The sequence below is a fragment of the Cavia porcellus genome, unplaced genomic scaffold (assembly GCF_034190915.1).
Source record: "Cavia porcellus strain 051 isolate PalLab524CR breed Dunkin Hartley unplaced genomic scaffold, mCavPor4.1 scaffold_14, whole genome shotgun sequence".
NCBI classification, from domain to species: Eukaryota; Metazoa; Chordata; class Mammalia; order Rodentia; family Caviidae; genus Cavia; species Cavia porcellus.
In genome coordinates, this window is record NW_026947497.1 from 6078504 (window position 1) to 6095170 (window position 16667).

A 16667-nucleotide genomic window follows, 5' to 3' on the forward strand; every position below is an offset into this window, starting at 1 on the left:
TAAAAAAAAAAAAAAAAAAAAAAAAGGAGCCTAAAGCCAGACCATGGCTAACCAAAAAAGGTCATCACCTATTTTTTTTGGATATGCGGTTGAACATTCCAACTTGTGCCCCCTGTCCGTCACCGAAAGGGCATGAGTGGAGTCCCAGAGGACCACAGTAACGGCTCTGCCTTCTACTGTCTAAGGAACGTGAGAACTGCTACCCCAGTCCAGGGGTTATCCAGTCCAGGAATGGGCAGTCCAGTGTGAGCCCGGCCTGTGGTCATGGAGAAACCCTCGGACAGAGGTTGGCTCACCTGAGGTAATGAATTAGGCCTGTGTTGTTTGACGGCTGGTGGCGAAAAGTTGAGCAGCTCCCTCGTGTTGAGAAATGAGGAATTAAAGAATGCGAGGAGAAACCTCATGACCACTGGGGGTCTGGCTTTCTCTGCTGGACACGTGTGAGGGGCATACATACAGCTTTGGGCTGGGGTGGTGCCTAAAGGTGGCATCGCTGATGCGCGAGTAGCTGATTGGAGTCTTTTCCTGCCACAAGTAAAGGGAAAGTGACCCCAAGTAAATGTCATTTGGCTCCACCTCTCACTTCCATAATGTCCTATTGAGGGCAAAATCCTTTCACAAGCAAGTGGCCCCAAACTGGGAAGTAACAGAATTTTTAAAAGAGAGAATCACAAAAGACATCCTGTTGGAAACAATGTAGTTTGAATCTTTCATTAATTTTTAGTTCACACCTGTATCCTGCTGCTTTTGTTGAGCAGGTTAATTTTTCTCTTGTAGATACAGCTCATTCTGCTTTTCTCATGGGACTTATACCTGAGTACTTTTCCATTTTTCTGAGTCAAATACAGGGCAGTAGTTAAATGCAGGGCTCAAGATGGCGTCAGTTATGCCAAGCCACAACACTCTGAAGTCGTTTCAGTTTCACTGCATTGTCTTGATTGGCTTTGTTCTGTCTTTGTTCTGTCTTTTATTTTACTATCTTAAAAGTAAAAAAAAAATTTTAATAAGAACACACACAAAACACCCTCCACCTGAAGCAAGGATCTCCCCTGCCCCTCTGCCTTCCAATTCCAGAGCCTCAGAAACCAGATTCATTTGCTCCATCAGTAGGATTAAAAGTATCTCGTTTACAGAGAACGATCCCGAGAGAAGAGAACTACAGATACTATAGGTGTAATTTTTTTTTTTTTAAACCGCCTAGCTATTTGCCAAGCCAATCACTAGGTGCCTAGCTTTAGTCTCTCTTTAAGAACTTCCAGTCAACTCTTTGGTGATTGACTAATATGAACCAACCAGCCAAAATTGGAAACAACCAAAATGGAAGATAGAGGCCAAAGCAAGAAATGTGACAAAGGATCTTCTTTAGGGGAAGCTCGGAGACAGTGTTGAGTATTGTACCAATGAAACAAGAATACACTGGGAATGATTGGGTGGTTAGAGAATAAAATAGGGTTTCGTGGAAGTTAACGATGTGTTAGACAAAATGAACAAAATTTTAAAGTGTTAAGAGAGAAAACGGAAGGCATTGTCACATATTTCTATAATCCTGGCACTCTGGGAGGTTGAGGCAGGACTGCAAGATTGAGCCCATCGTAGACAACTTAGTGAAAAGTTTCCCAAAAAAGGATCTGGGATGTAAACCAGTAAAGAAAGAAAAAGAGTAAGAGCGAGGAGTGGACAGAAGATCAAATTCACATATGGCTGGAGATGGAAGGGACGTGAGACATAGCTGTCACCTGAAAAAACACAGTAAAGAAAAACTGGAAAGAAGAAATTTTAAAAACTGAGATTCAGTTCAAAAATCCAACCACAACCTCAGTAATAGGAAACATAAAAAGGATAGATAAAGGGGTAGGAAGGAAAATATCAAAGAACTAATTTAAGAGAAAAGATGTGTTCATTAAATCAGAAACTGGCATTTCCATCGCATCATTTCTGTCTAGAAGCTCCCTTCAAGATATCCTAGTTCTTTCTGAAATCTCTTAATATGATATTGGGACCCATAGTCAGGTATATTAATACTTTGTTTTGACTTTAAAACTTCACTGAAGAATTATCCAAACCAAAGTACATGATGAAACTTCAGAACACCAAGGATGACAAGAATTTCTGACCAACTTCCAGAATAAGAAAACAGGTCACATCAATAATTTAGAATCACAACATTGCCATATGTAATAATAGTAGCACAGGTGGCTTGAAGGTAGTAAAAAAATGCATGTAAAATTCTAAAGGCTGCTTTCCAATCTGAAGTTCTGTCCAATCCACCAATTAAGTATGAAAGTAAAGTAAAATTTCCACATACTTGAGCTCTCAAGGAAATATGCATAGTATGGACCCCTCGTCAGCAAACTAGTTGATGTGCCTTGTGAAAACAAGAAACACAAGAAGGGGGTACCAAACATAAGAGAGGGTCAAGGGCAGCATTCATCTGCTGGGAAAGGAGCCTCCGGACTGCAGCTGGACCATAGTCCAGAAAGCAGAGTTCATATTTTAGGTAAAAGGCAGAAGACCCTGGAAAGATGTCTGCAGGAAAGAAAATTGAGTTCTGCTTTGTCAGTTTTTACACAGTGGAAAACTATATTGTTGGGGAAAAGGTAGAGGCTGTATATTTTGGCAAAAGATGCCATCTTCTATAAAATAAATGCAATAAATAATATCTGATATTTATAGATCAAGAGATAGCAATTCTTCAACAGCCAGATTGCTGTGAAGGAGTCTGTACAGAATGAGGCTCTGTAACTCCATGCCTTTTAGCATTGCTTGAAGTTTAAAGCTGATTGCTTACAGTATTACAGCATGAAAACTTAGGGGCGCGAGCTGGGAGATCATTCAGTTCTTGCTGTACGGGAAGGGAGCTGGAGGTTCCAGAGGGAGGGAGGATGCAGCAGTTCACGTGAGAGCCAGAGCTTGAGTCAGTGGCTGTTCACCTCCCCACACACCTAAAGAACTGGGGTAATGTGGGCTGCAGTCAGAGACTGAGTTTAAATCCACCGCTTGTGACCCTGAGCCAGCCCCTTCCCCTTGCTGAGCTTCGGATTCTTCATTTGCTAAGCGGGGGACAGCAGTAAGCATAGTGTGACCTTGGAAAGGCTCTGTAGACGTTAAATGAGCCTTGATAAGTAAGGAGAACCGGGAACCTGTCAGAATCATAAACCTGTAGCCTTGGGGGCATCTTGAAAGCACAGGCTTATTACCTGCCAAAGTGGGCCTTCTACCCAGAATCAGCATACCCTCCTCTGAGAGTCCTCTGTATATATACCCTTCATCCTTAGAGAATTCTGCCCACTTGTGGGCAGTCCTGCCTCACAAGCCACCAGCTGAAAGGCATGATGAGAGTGAGGGGTGATTTATTTCAGGTACTACTGCACATGTGGGCACTATGTAAATCATTCAGTTTTATCTTGATGATTCACACAGTAGGTTAAAAATGATACTTAGAACTTTTATGATGTACATAGATAAACTGAAATAAAATATACAGGAAAGTTGTTTAATTTACAATCTGTGAATTTTACCATATATATCTGGTTTGAAAGTATTTACATTCACTTTAGAATATGCATTACGTTGGCCACAAGATACAGTTATAACTTCAGTTTTTATCTTCTATAGGAACTCAGTATATATACCAAATAAGGGTAAGTGATAAGAAATTCATGATGTAGAACCAAATATGTGATTAGCACACAACTCACTTGTTTTTCCCTCATAATTCAGAGGTGAACCTAAAGGTGATACACAGAAGCTCTTAATTTCAAAAGAGAGGCTCTTGAGATGATGGAGGAAGCCTGGCCTGACCCCGTGGAAGGGCGTGAGCCTTGGAGTCAGACTTTGAGTCTCCTAGTTTATCTGGAATGTTCACTGACAAGGTGACCTCATGGGGAACGGAAATAGTAAGTGCTTTACACATTGCACTAGAAAGAAACTAATGCATTAAGTCAAGAAAAAGACCTATCTGAGGTTGACATCTAGGAGAATGTAAATACATGCCTGGTGACTTATGATGTTGGAATTCTAGAAAACTACTGAGCAAGTGAGATGAATAAAATGAGAACATTATATTTATAAAACATTGATACCAGGATCCCAAACTGACTTGGGGCCCTCAGTTTGTTGTATGACCTTCAATAAGTTACTTCACCTTTCTGTGCTGCAGTTCTGCAAATTAAGTAATGCCGACTTAGATATTTCCATAGACATATTTACAGCAGCATTAATCCCAGCAACCAAGAAGCATAAGCAATCCACAGATGCACTGATAGATGAAAGGGTAAACAAGGTGTGGTAGATACATATGATTTATCTGTGGAAAGAAAGACATTCTTCCACAGTACAACCTTGATGGACCTTGATGGCTCTGTGCTAAGTAAAGCAGGCCACTCACAAAAGACTAATACTTTGTAACGACTTATATGAGGTAAGTAGTAACAGTCATAGAAACAAAATGAAATGGTGATTACCACAGGGTAACACTGGTGAACCTTTCAGAGCTGTTAAATAATCATTTAAAAAAGAAAGAATTGCCAACAAATGATGCTGGAGCAACTGGACACACCCCTACACAAAATAACCTCGATATGGAGTTTATACCTTGCATAAAGTTAACTCAAAATGGATCCCAGACCTAAAAGAAACTTTGATCAAACAATAAAATTTCTGGGGGCTGGGGATTTAGCTCAGCGGCGTAAGCGCCTGCCTTGCAAGCAGGCAGTCGTGAGTTCGATCCCTGGTACCGATGAAAACGAAAAAGACAAAAAATAAAAATAAAATAAAATAAACAACAAAAAAAAACCAATAAAATTTCTAAAAGATAACATGGTAGCAATCTGAACACACTAGATGTGGTAATGATTTACCAACCATCAGAAGGACTACCTAAGAAAGAAAAATTCATTAAAGTTAAAAAACTTGTTCTTCAAAAGACGTCCCTGAAAAAGTAAACAAAAGCCACGTGGGAGAAAAGAGGACATATGCAACAATGGATAAAAGACTCTCAGCCAAAATGAAGGACTCTTAAAATTGAGCTGTCAGAAACAACCCAACTGAAAAATAGGCCAAACTTTATCAGATACCTAACCAAAGAAAATACAGAGATAGAAGCATATGAAAAGTACTGTATCATATATCATCAGAGAAATGCAAAATGCAACAATCATAAGTGGTTGCTATACACATATTAGAGGGGCCGAAGTCCAGCACACTGACCACACCAAATGGTGGAAAAAATGTGAAGTAATATAACCCTTCAGTGGGAATGCAGCATGGTACAGCCCACTTTGGAAGACAGTTTGGCAGCTTCTTGGAAAACTAAACATACTACTCGTACCATACAATTGAAGAAATTGCTCCTGTTATTTACCCAAAGGACTTTAAAATTTGCATCTACCCAAAACATTCACATAGATGTTCATAGCAGCTTTATTCACAGTTGCAAACTGTGTGATTAGCCAAGAGGCCTGTCAGTAGGTAAGTGGATGAAATAGTCCACCCATGATAGGCTATTATTCAGCCTGCAAATATGCGCCATCATGCCATGAAAAGACAGGAAGGAATCTCAAACACTACCAAGTGAAAGAAGCTAATAGGAAAAGGCTATATAGTGAACAACTCTGCCTGTGTGATCTCCTGGGAAAGGCAGAGCTGAGAGACAAAAAGGTCAGTTATTGCCAGGAGTGGGGTGGGGTGGGGTGGGGTGGGATGAGTAGGCAGCAGCACAGAGAATTTTCAGGACAGTGAAAAGACACTTTAATACTGAGGGATGAACACCTGGTGCACATTTATCAAAACCCATGGAATGTACCTCACCAAGACGGAACCTAATGTGATAATGGTCTCTCAGTGTAGGTCAACCACTTTTAACAATGCTCAACTGTGGTCCAGGCTATTGATAATAAGGAAATCTGTTCTCAAGGGGGAATATAAAAGGTATATAAGAAGTGCCTATCTTCTTCTGAGTTGTACTGTCAACCTAAAACTATTGTAAAAAATAAAATCTTGAAATCAGGATACTGCCCTGTAGTAGAACATTTGCCTAGCATGCTTGAAGCCTTGGATTCTAATTCCCACAGTGCCAAAAAAAAAAGTTCAAATTTCCCTAGATAGTTATTTTAATCATTATTGAAAGAAGGCATAGAAATTAAAATGTTTTAATGTGAGCCACATAGCATACAGTCTAAAGGCTTTCATCTGAATTCATTTTCTGTTTATGGTTTGACAAATTACCAAAAACTACTAGAAATCTTAAAATAACACAAATTATCTAACAGTTTTGTGGATTAGAAGTCTAGATCTTCTTAACTAGTTTTTCCATTTGGCTTCTCACAAGGCCAACATCAATATATTGCCTGGACTCTCTTTCTCAAGGTCCTCAAGTAGAAGCTATTTTGAGGCTACTTAGGTTATTGGTTATGGGACTAAGGTTCCTGCTGGCTGAAAGCCAGGAGTCCTTCTCAGCTTTTAGAAGCTATTCACATTCCTTAGCTTGTGGCCTCCCTCACCATGAAAGCCTGCAGTGGGGTTCCAAGTCCTTTTGGTGACTCAGACCTCTAATGCTTCCTGCTTCTATCTTATCTATCTAAATTCCTCCCTGAGAAAATCTTCTGTTTTTGAGGCCTTGTGCAGTTAGACTAAATCCACCCATGTAACCAAGGATTATCTTGTTATTCTGAAGACCAAACTTTAATCACATCTGCAAAATCCTTTTTGCCTTGTTTGTAGGTTTTAGGAATTAGACACTTAGAGGATAATTCTGCCTAACACATCATTATATCTCATATTTTTATCCTTGTAGTTTATTAACAAAATGTTAATATATTCAACAACCATGCCTTTCAAGCTCACAACTTTGCAGGCATGTCTTTTCTAATGAAAATGCAACTTTTTCACATCTATTTTTGCTCCTGATTCTCACTGAAGATCTGACTAAAAGCAACTAGCAGCACCCATGTTACAGCCTGGGTGGCTTCGAAATTTCTTCCACCAGATTAAATCTACCTTTCTTAATCTTGGTTTCCCATAGAGTCATAGGACATGTGCAAAATGACGACAGATTTTCTGCCAGGGTGTGACCTACATGACTTCTAGTCCAATTGCCAGTAGTGTCTTTTTTCCTAAGTGTAACTTCCTGAGTGTGGGTTTACTGTCCACATTGAGAACTTACAGGAATCACCTATCACCACTGGTCACAGCATTGTAAGACTTGTCTAGCACACACCTCCACAATCCAAAGGCTTCTAAACTGCCTACACAGGTACAATCACAGAGCAACCGCACTCCTGGTACCAAAGTGTGTCTCAGCCACTTTCCAGTTGTGGGGACAAACCACTCAGACTCCCAGCTTAATGGAGGAGGGATTCATTTGGGGTCATGGTTTCAGTCCATGTTTGACTGGTTTAGAGCCAGAAACAGGGGTGGAAGGGCCTGGCAGAGTCAAGCTGCTCAACTCATGGTAGCCAGGAAGCAGAGAAAGAAGGGAAGAACTAGGAATAAGGATCCAGGCCATCCTTCCAGGTCACACCCCAGGGGCCACCTCCACCCAAGGCCTACCTCCTCACAGCACATTTAGCTTTTTATTTTTCTGTGGCTATCAGGTTAATCCAACATCTCTTATTGAAAAGTTAGTATTTTCTTCCCTGGTTTGAAATGCTACTTTTCTTGTGTGCTAAATTTTATATTCAAATAGTTCTTTTCCTTTATATCTTTCTTCACTACTTGTGTATTATTTTGTATTTATTTGGTTTATTGATTGATGTTTTGTCTTTTTGAGACAGGGTGTCTCTATGCAGTTCAGGCTGGCCTGAGCTCACTCTGTAGCCTAGGCTCGTCTCGAACTTGCAACGATCCTCCTGCCTCAGCCTCCCGAGTGGTAGGCTTACAGGCATGAGCCACCTTGTCTATTATTTTTGACCTACATTTGATGACAGTAGGAATTAGGAGTATGGGAAGCAGTAAAATACTTTACATCTAAAATCCATCAAGTAAATATTTTGAGTTAAGACAAAGAAATTAATTCTTCTATATGTAGCAAATCAGTTGTCTGAACTTTTCCCAATCGGAGCCAGAAGCATCCTGATGGAATTGTGCGCAAGTAACTGTTCATTGTGAGCGAGTTCTCATTTTCTCCATGCTGTCGTTTCCTGCCTTGTAAACTGTGGGTCGTATACTCTTTCAGGGTGGTGGCGAGTGTGGGTGACTGGTGTGCCATCCCGGCACAGTGCCTGCGCAGGGGCACCTGGCCAGTGTCTGTCTAGCTCTGGCTCCCTTGCAAATAGTTTTGCATTCAAAACTATTAACATGAGATTTTCTCCCCTCCTTCTGAAAATAAAATCAGCCTTACTCTTTACTCTGCAAAGCTGCCTAATTAAGGTGGCTGTGGAAAGCAGGATCTTTATCCCCACTCCCCAGCTGTCATGCTGCCCTCGCTGAATGGCGCTTCCAGAGGTTTCCGGTGATGGCCACCGGGGTGGGGACTGAGTTCTCTGTGGCCCGTGCCAGTCCTCAAGGCAGGGAGGATTCACCAGGGCTGAGAGGGCTGTCCTCTCTTTTAAGTAGAGTATTGCTTTTAGCTTTTGAATGCAAACCTTGAATACTTTACCATACACAAGCTTCCAGGAAACTTCTTCAGTCTGAGAGCCCCTGCCTAGAAGAGAAAAATAATGGTCAGTATAATTTGTCTCTGTCTCAAATGAATTTGAGATCTGAACATTTTTCTGCAGATGTTCCCCACCTCTGATTTTTCTTCATAGAGTCCCAGTTTGGCTTATTTAGCCTGATAATTTTCATAACTATGTATTTTAGATTATAATAAGTATAAATACATATAAGGATGTGTGCTTTGAAAACACTTTAGGATTATTTCTAAGTTACATTTATGAGTTATTGCTGCTCTGTGCATTATTCTAATGAATAGTTTCAGTCTTTCCTTTTCTTTTTTTTTTTTTTTTTTTTTTTTTTTTTTTTTTTTTTTGTCTTTTTCCTTTTTATCGGTACCGGGGATCGAACTCACGACTGCCTGCTTGCAAAACAGGCGCTTATGCTGCTGAGCTAAATCTCCAGCCCATCAGTCTTTCCTTTTAAAGTGACCCCTTGACAGTAGTTATGCAACTCATCATTCAGTGGTAAAGATTATTATGTGAAAATACTGTGTACGCCTAGAATGGTGCTACATGAAGATGACTTTACCATTTTTATATTGTCATATTCATGCAGAATTATCGAAGTGCTTCCATATACATTTTTATTTCACTTTTGCAAAAGAATTGTTAGCTATAATTTCCAGTTGAAAAAAGGCCTGAAGTAGTTAAACTCCAAGGAGCCCGAGGGCTACAGCAAACTGGAATTCTAGACTAGAAATCTCCATTTCAGTTTTATTGCTCTTCGTATAGTGCTACAGCTACACTGAAATAATTAGCCAGAGTGCTACCAGAGCTCCCCAAGTGTGTTCTGTTTCCACAGCTAACACTGCATTGCGTTTCTCATTGAGTGACTTAAGGTTTATTTACAATATTCCTTTTCAGCCCTCAACCTGGCTTACTTTTCTTAATATGAATAGCTAAGTAACCTTTCAGTGTGTCCAAATAAGGACTATTTAAACTAATGAGAAATGATACTCAGGTAATTTGCAATCTCCTGGAAATGGGTCACAAATTTTTTTAAAAAGGTGCAGAAGTTGCCCTGTTGGCTAAAGGACGTAACACGAAGGTCTGGTTTTATCTTCCAGGTGGCCTTGCACGCTTGTGGCGTGGCAACAGACATGGTGATTGAACACTGCATCAAAACCCGTGCTTCCTTTGTCACCTGCCCCTGTTGTTACGGCTTCATTCAGAACACCTCGAAGTTTAATTTTCCAAAAAGGTGAACTCTAACACTCTTATCTAAGACACCAGCATACAAAAAAGTTACAAGGAGGTCTCATTCTGAGGCCACTGACTCCTTCCCCAGTGCCGAGTACTGTTTATAAATGCATGGGAAGAGCATCTCCTCCATGTCTGTCCTGACCCTCCCCTGCTCCAGCTCTGGCTGTCGAGTGAGTCCGTCTAGAGGTCTGAGTCTTCTAAGTAAAATTAAAACCATCACTTTTAAGAAGCAGTAGAGTACAACAGGGACGTGTCCAGGACACAGAGGTATTTCCCAGGGGCAAATGCTGATTGCTTCTCATTGTACAAGTTGCTTAAACACAGGCAAGTTACTTATTTCTTTTCTGCCTGTGTTTTCTCATTTAAAGTAAAGGTTAAAATAGTAACAATGTACAGTAGTAACAATTTTTATAATGACATATGTACTGCTTACAAGTGGACTAGAGAAAGCACTCAATAATGTGAACTGTTGCTCTAACAGTAGGAGCAATAACATGTTAAGTAGTACTGTGTTAGCTTTCCTTCAGGAGACAAGGCACCTGAGAGAAACAGTTGAAAGGAGGAAAGATCCATTTGGGCTGAGGGTTTAGAGGATTTCAGCCCATGGTCAGTTGGCTGTTGTCCTGGCTGGAGTGGTCAGGGAGCAGGGCAGGGGGAGGGGCCAGCACAGGGCCCACCTGCCCAAGGGTTGCTCCCAGTGGCCTGCTTCCTCTGGCGAGGCTGCACCTGCTGACAGCTGCTTCTGCTGATTAACCCATGTTAGCTTTGAAAGGCTGCCCTATAGCATGTTCAAAAATCTCGATCAGTCACATTAAATCTAGGATACTTCAAAAGATTTCCTTTAGAATACATACTTCAAGGTTCCGTATAAGTAAAATAAAATGTAAATAGTAGCCATCTTTTTGTTTTGTCCTTATAATAATTCATAACTAGTTGAGAAAAAAAGAACTATTAAAAAGCAAACAATAAAATATAATTTAAGGCTGAATTCTACCATCAAAATCTCATTCTAAATCTATACTGATAAACTATATATTTTTGTATCTTCCTAAGAAAATTTTAGATCTAACTCTATAAAAATTCTAAAAAACGCTAAGTTCACTTTTCAGTCTCTCACTTAACTGATTTAAATGTCTTGATTTAGTTTCGACTTCTTCATGTCCCTGTTGATTTGCTGATATTTCCCTCCCTGGGAACGAATGTCTTTAGAATGTTGATTTTTGTGCGTGTGTTAGACCTCCCTCAATCACCAAGGATGAGAGTCAGGAATTGCTAAAGCATTTCTAAAACGTCATAACAAGTGCTCATTCCAACAAGATAGTTGGTGTAAATAAATTCAGTATGTACGGGTGTGTATTCTTGAATGCTGCAGTTAAGAGTGAGGGCCAGAGCAGTCCCTAGAGAGTGCTCATGGGACGTGTGCTTGCCTTGAGGAGCTGTGACAGTGCTGGTCTTCTGGTACCCTTGCACCTTTTTGTTTTCTGATGTTTTGACATCTGGCTAAATAACTTGCTGGCGAGTGTGACTTTTTCATCTGCAAACCAAGTACTCCAGAGCTCTTCCCCCAACCCCTGCTTCATCCCATCTTACGCTTCCAGACCACTAACCCCTGCCTGGGCATCGTGGGGACCCTCTCGCCTCCAGTCACCAAACCACTAAGCCTGCCTCCCCCCCGCCGTGTCCCTGCCACTGTCCTCACTGGCCAGCACCAGGCGTGGCTTGCGTGGCCGCCCTTCCCTGGAGCACAGAGGAGCTGGGCCTCTTTGCAGGCCCTGGTCCCTTGGCCTCACCACCTCTTGGGGATGATCTGACTCCCACAGGGCTGCACCAGAGTCCATTGTCCCTATGAGGACAGGGGGAAAAATAATGGCCACACTCCTCTTAACAGTAAACAGTCTGTGAAAGACACACTTCCAAGTTAGTGACACTGATTGTGTGCTTTTCTCTTTTCACATGTTTCAAATTGCATGTTGTATTCTTCAGGCATAATATACACATATGTATATCCATTTATTTGATGTGCTTCATTTTTAGAATGATGACTAATTCTATTTTCTTTTCCATTTCAGTGAACAGTTCAAGAAAACGTTATCATACAAGGTAACCTGAAAAAGCTCTGGATGTCCTCCTCATATACTCCGTCCTGTTCTTACGTTTCCCCCCAAGTGTCTGATGGAGCGTGTGCCCGACGTGCATGTGTGCATGCCTGTGCACATCTCACAGGGCCCTCGCTGCTCTGACCCACCCAGATGAGCGCCTGCCGTGTTGACAGAGCTGGTGAGGGGCCACAGCAGTCACCCTCCTTTCAGGCTAACGAGTTACTGCACCCTGCTGGATGCTGGCAGAACGTTTCAGAGGCCTGACTCTGAAAAGAAAGGCAGTCTTGAGCCCCAGCAGTGAGCAGAGGCCAGTGCCCATGCAGCAAGTACAGGTGGGCTGGCCCTGCAGGGAGGCTGTGTGTCTTTCAAGGTGCTCACTCAAAACCAAGCTTGAAAGATAATCATGAATAGAGAAAAATTCTTCTGTAAAGTGGCAGATAACAAACACTTCAGACTTTGCTGGCCACAAACAAACCTCTTTTATCTTCTTCACTGTCCTTGTCATTGTTGTCAGCTTAGAACCTTCTTAAAGTATAAAAACTGTATGAACTTGCAGGCCACTCCCAAGCAGGTCCCAGGTCCTGCCCCATAGATTGCCAGCCCTAGTCTGGAGCCAAGGCTGCCTGTGATGATGGGGTGGAGTCATAACCCTCCAGAGAAATCGTGAACAATCCCACTGAAACATGATAAATTAGTTTGGATTTTTATTTCAGTGACTCCCAGTTTCTGCAGACTTTCGGTTTAGACCAGCCCCTACATTCTAGGAATTTGGTGTTCCCCGCCTGACAGTGAGCTTGTGAAGTACAGCACCGCAGCGCGTTCTTCCGAACACCTCAGTGGCTCTACCCACTTCGCTCTTCCTCCTTCCGAAGGGACACCCCAGCCAGGCCTTCCTCCACCTCTCCCTCCTCATGAATATGCTGCATATCACTGTCAGATTAAATACTGCCACATCCTAGCAAATTTAAGATTTGGAGAGAAACATTAGGTCTCCGGCAACTTTTATTTGCATCTGATTTGCAATACAGTACCTCCACTTTCTCTCACACAGCTCTGCCTGGATCCTTCTTTTTCATTCTCTCCTAAAGCACTGCTAGAGAAAGAATGGGGATAGCGAGGAGGTGAGCCACAGTCTCACTGTCTGGAAAAAGGTGTAAAATTCCGCAGGAGTAGACGTGGGGCTCACAGACTGCTCCAGGGAGCAGATGCTCTCGAGGGTCCCCACTGATGCCTCCTCCTCCCCTGCTCCCCAAAGCTGTTAGGCCCCTGCCGCTGCAGGAAGTCTTCCCTGGGTGCTGTGTCAAGGTGACACCTCATGCTTGATTAGCTGCTTTTATCTGCATCAGAATGTGTGGCCTGGTGGGTAGAATGAAAGGGATGTAAGGCCCAGATAGTTTTGAAAAACATTTGGAAAATGTTTTTCTCTAAAGTGAAATTTAGCCAGAGATTGTTGCTGAGTACCTGCTGTGTAAGGTGCCCTCCCAGAAAAAAAAACTATAAATAAGAGAACCACATCCACCTGAGGTCGTGATTGACTTCCCTATCAATGGTGAATCTTGGTTTAGAAACACAAAGACGGAGGACTTGCTTGCTTGTATTTGCCTTTTCTTCAGATCGCATTATTCTAAGTTCTTCTGTCTCCTTATTGATGCCAATTAATCTGTGGGAATGTAGTAAAAGTTATTCATTCAAATCATTTCATTAGTTCCCTACCCCCTGCCATTGTATTTTACAGTAAGCATGACAGTTCTTTAAATGCATGAAAGTTGAGGCAAATGCATCCCCACTTTTAAAATTGACACAATTATATCTCTTACCTTACTTGTAAAAATGGAGGCTGAAATTTTCACGCCAACATGCTGAGGATGAATGACAAATTTGAGTTCCACCAGTTTGCCGAGCCTACAGGTGCTGTTACCTGCACCCTTGGGACCCACAGCTGTTCCGAATGAGTGGTGTCCAGGAGCCTTGCAGTCTTTGCAGCTGTGCCTAACCGTGCTCCTTGGGCTGTTTGCAGATTTAAGATCAACTCTCATCCTTTAAAGCCTTTCTCCCTCCATTAAAGAAATACTCCTAAAACTGACAGGCAGAAGTAAGAATCGGCCTTCCCTTTGCTCAGGTCTCCTTTGGGGCTGGCTGTCTTACAGTGGAAAGGGATGGGCCGTTCGGAGCCGTGGCAGTGAGGGCGAGAGCACCAGGCTGCCCTCTCGAAGGGACCAGGTGCAGGAGGCTGGAGGAAGCCCAGGGCGCCCAGCACTCTCCAGTGTCCAAGGAGCCCCAGAGCCACAGGTGTCGAGATGCATGGCGTCCTTTCCCATGGGTGATACAGGAGCCGGGGTCAGGAGAGTCAAGTAGATTTTATAAAGGCAGAAATGTAAGTGAGCTGTTGGTCTTCTAATTGAACACATAGTAGCCATAAAATATTTTGGTCCATTTTGGCAAAAATAGTGGGGCAAACCCTGCGGATCCCCTGTGTGTCTGTTCTTAAGCGCTGCATCTGAAGAGCAGTGTGTGCAAAGGGAAGTCTTCCATAACTCAGAACTTCATAACCCTGAAATACTGAAAATGGGTACCATTTTCTCAGACTTTGCTTTTTCCAGAAGTACTATCTGTCTTGTATTTTACTCAGTTGAACTTCAGAAAAAATGAGGTAGGTTTTTTCTTTTCCTTTTGGTTTTTGTTTGTTTTTACAACTTTAAAGCAGAAGATTAAAATAAGCCTGTATTCCATTGCCTTTTCTTTTAGGAACACATGATTCTCTGCAGGTTTGCAGATCAGACAGCGGTCCAGCTCCCGCCCCAGCGGAGGCTCATAGGTGCGTGTTCTCACGGGGCAGCTGCTGCAGGGCCAGGCACGCTGCCTCGGTGGGTAGGTGAGTCTGGCTGGGCAGCACTGGTTCATGGATCAACAAGAGACAGGAGTTTGCTCTTCCCGGGAAACTTACTCCATGTTAAAGACAGCCTTGTAATTATAGTAACATTTCATCCCATTTGGGTTGTTATCTTTGGATACATTTTCAGTACTTGCATACTGACGAGAATAGCTTTCTTATTGTTATGAACCAGCTATAGGATCTGTCAAAAGGCACAAAAGACATTAATAAAGATAGGAAAGTCCATGCACATGCCAAAATCCATGTAAAAAAAAAGTATAAACAAGGGTCGTGTTTCTCAGAAAAAAAATTATGTATCAAGACAAATATAGTCAACATTCACAATATTAAGTACTGCTTACATGAGAAAAACAGAAGTATTTCAGATTTATGAAGTTTTGATTTATGAAAGACTTCAGGAAAACGAAATCACATTTAGAAAATAATCCAGACTGCATTTGGACACTAAGTTACACGCCCTCACCTAGTATCTCAGTAAACACGCACGAACGTGCTTATGGGGAGCACACTGCCACGCTTTGATGATGAAAGAAGCAGACCTGAGTTTACCTGAGGCTCCTCCTGTGGCAGGTGATAGAGGTGCACCGTGAGCGCAGGTGATCTGATTCTAGACCTGAAGCTCGTGCTCGCTCCTGCAGGACTGCTGCTCAGCACACTGGGGTCCCCCTAGAAGCTAAGTTTCTAGAATCAGGGCTGAAGGTCAATGGGTAAAACCACATGAGTCTGGAGAATTACTCAGAGACGCCCCTCGTAGGACCTTGTCCCGCGTCCTCCAGAATCCCAGCTACCACTGTCATCCAGAGGGCCCCAGAAAGCAGACTGTTGGTTGGCTGAGCACAGAATAAGCATCAGTTTGCATTCAGAGCCATGGCGCATATGAAACAATTAACTGTATACTTTTAAGGCAAAGTTAGTGTGGCCAGGCGTTCACACACAGGCCTCGAAGTGGTGAGCAGCTCACCTCTCCCGGAGTGAATGCCATGGACCTCGGGGGTAGCTCCAGCGGGCCTGTGGCTCAGTATACCCTGGTGCTGTGGCAGAGGACCACAGGCTGAGGAACAGGCATGGAGGCCAGGGGATCTGAGGGCAGCATCTGGTGAGGCTTCACGCCACCTTAACTTGGGAGAGAGAAGAGACAGATGTGAGGAGGGACAAACTTGTCCTATGAAGAGCCTACCCGTGACAACGAGCCACCCACTCAGTGCTCACGGCCTGCTTCCCTCTCCTTGGGGCACTTCCCAACACTGTTGAGTGGGGCTTGAGTTCCCGACATGGTGTCTAGGGACACAATCCAGCCTCACAGCTCAGTGGAGTCACAGGTACTGCACGGGGATGGAGGTTGAGCGCTCAGCGTGGAGCTGGAGAGGAGGCACTGAGGGGAGGTTGCCACAGGCCAGGAGGAAGCCAGTTGGGCCAGACTGCTCCCCGGAGGTGGGGATTAGTTCCATCAGATTGCATCAGAGTGTGGATTCCATTGGAGCCTGCGTCTCTGCCTGTGCTGTTTCTGTGTTCCATGAGTACATTTTAGAAAGTCTTCCAGGCCTCCAAAGGTAGACTAATAACAGCAGAATTTTAGTTGTGATAACACTTAAGCATGTGAAAACACGAGTTGTCATACATAATGTAAAAGAAAAAATAACCAGACTGGGATGGAAGCCAAGAGTAAATGAGCTGAAATACAAGCCCGGGGTGGGGCGCGACGGAATGCCGAGCATCCCACTCAGGCAGACTGTTCCCTTCATGGGAGCAGGCAGTGCCGGAACATTTGCACATGTCTTGAATAAGGACATTTTGAGGGAAAAAGAACATCAGCCAGGT

At 42.9% G+C, this 16667-nt stretch overlaps 1 protein-coding gene across 5 annotated transcripts in view; it reads left to right on the forward strand.

The window, feature by feature from the left end:
• The window catches only part of Gstcd (glutathione S-transferase C-terminal domain containing), a 178855-nt gene that overhangs the window by 119408 nt on the left and 42780 nt on the right, over positions 1-16667 (forward strand). For 4 of the 5 annotated variants that reach the window (XM_063260593.1, XM_063260591.1, XM_063260592.1 and 1 more), the window contains 3 exons: positions 9722-9855; positions 11927-11957; positions 14702-14771. In XM_063260593.1, the coding sequence (XP_063116663.1) occupies positions 9722-9855; positions 11927-11957; positions 14702-14771 (235 nt within the window). Of the gene's footprint in view, positions 1-9721; positions 9856-11926; positions 11958-14701; positions 14829-16667 lie in introns of all 5 variants that reach the window. The other variant, XM_013150586.3, reaches the window with a different exon arrangement.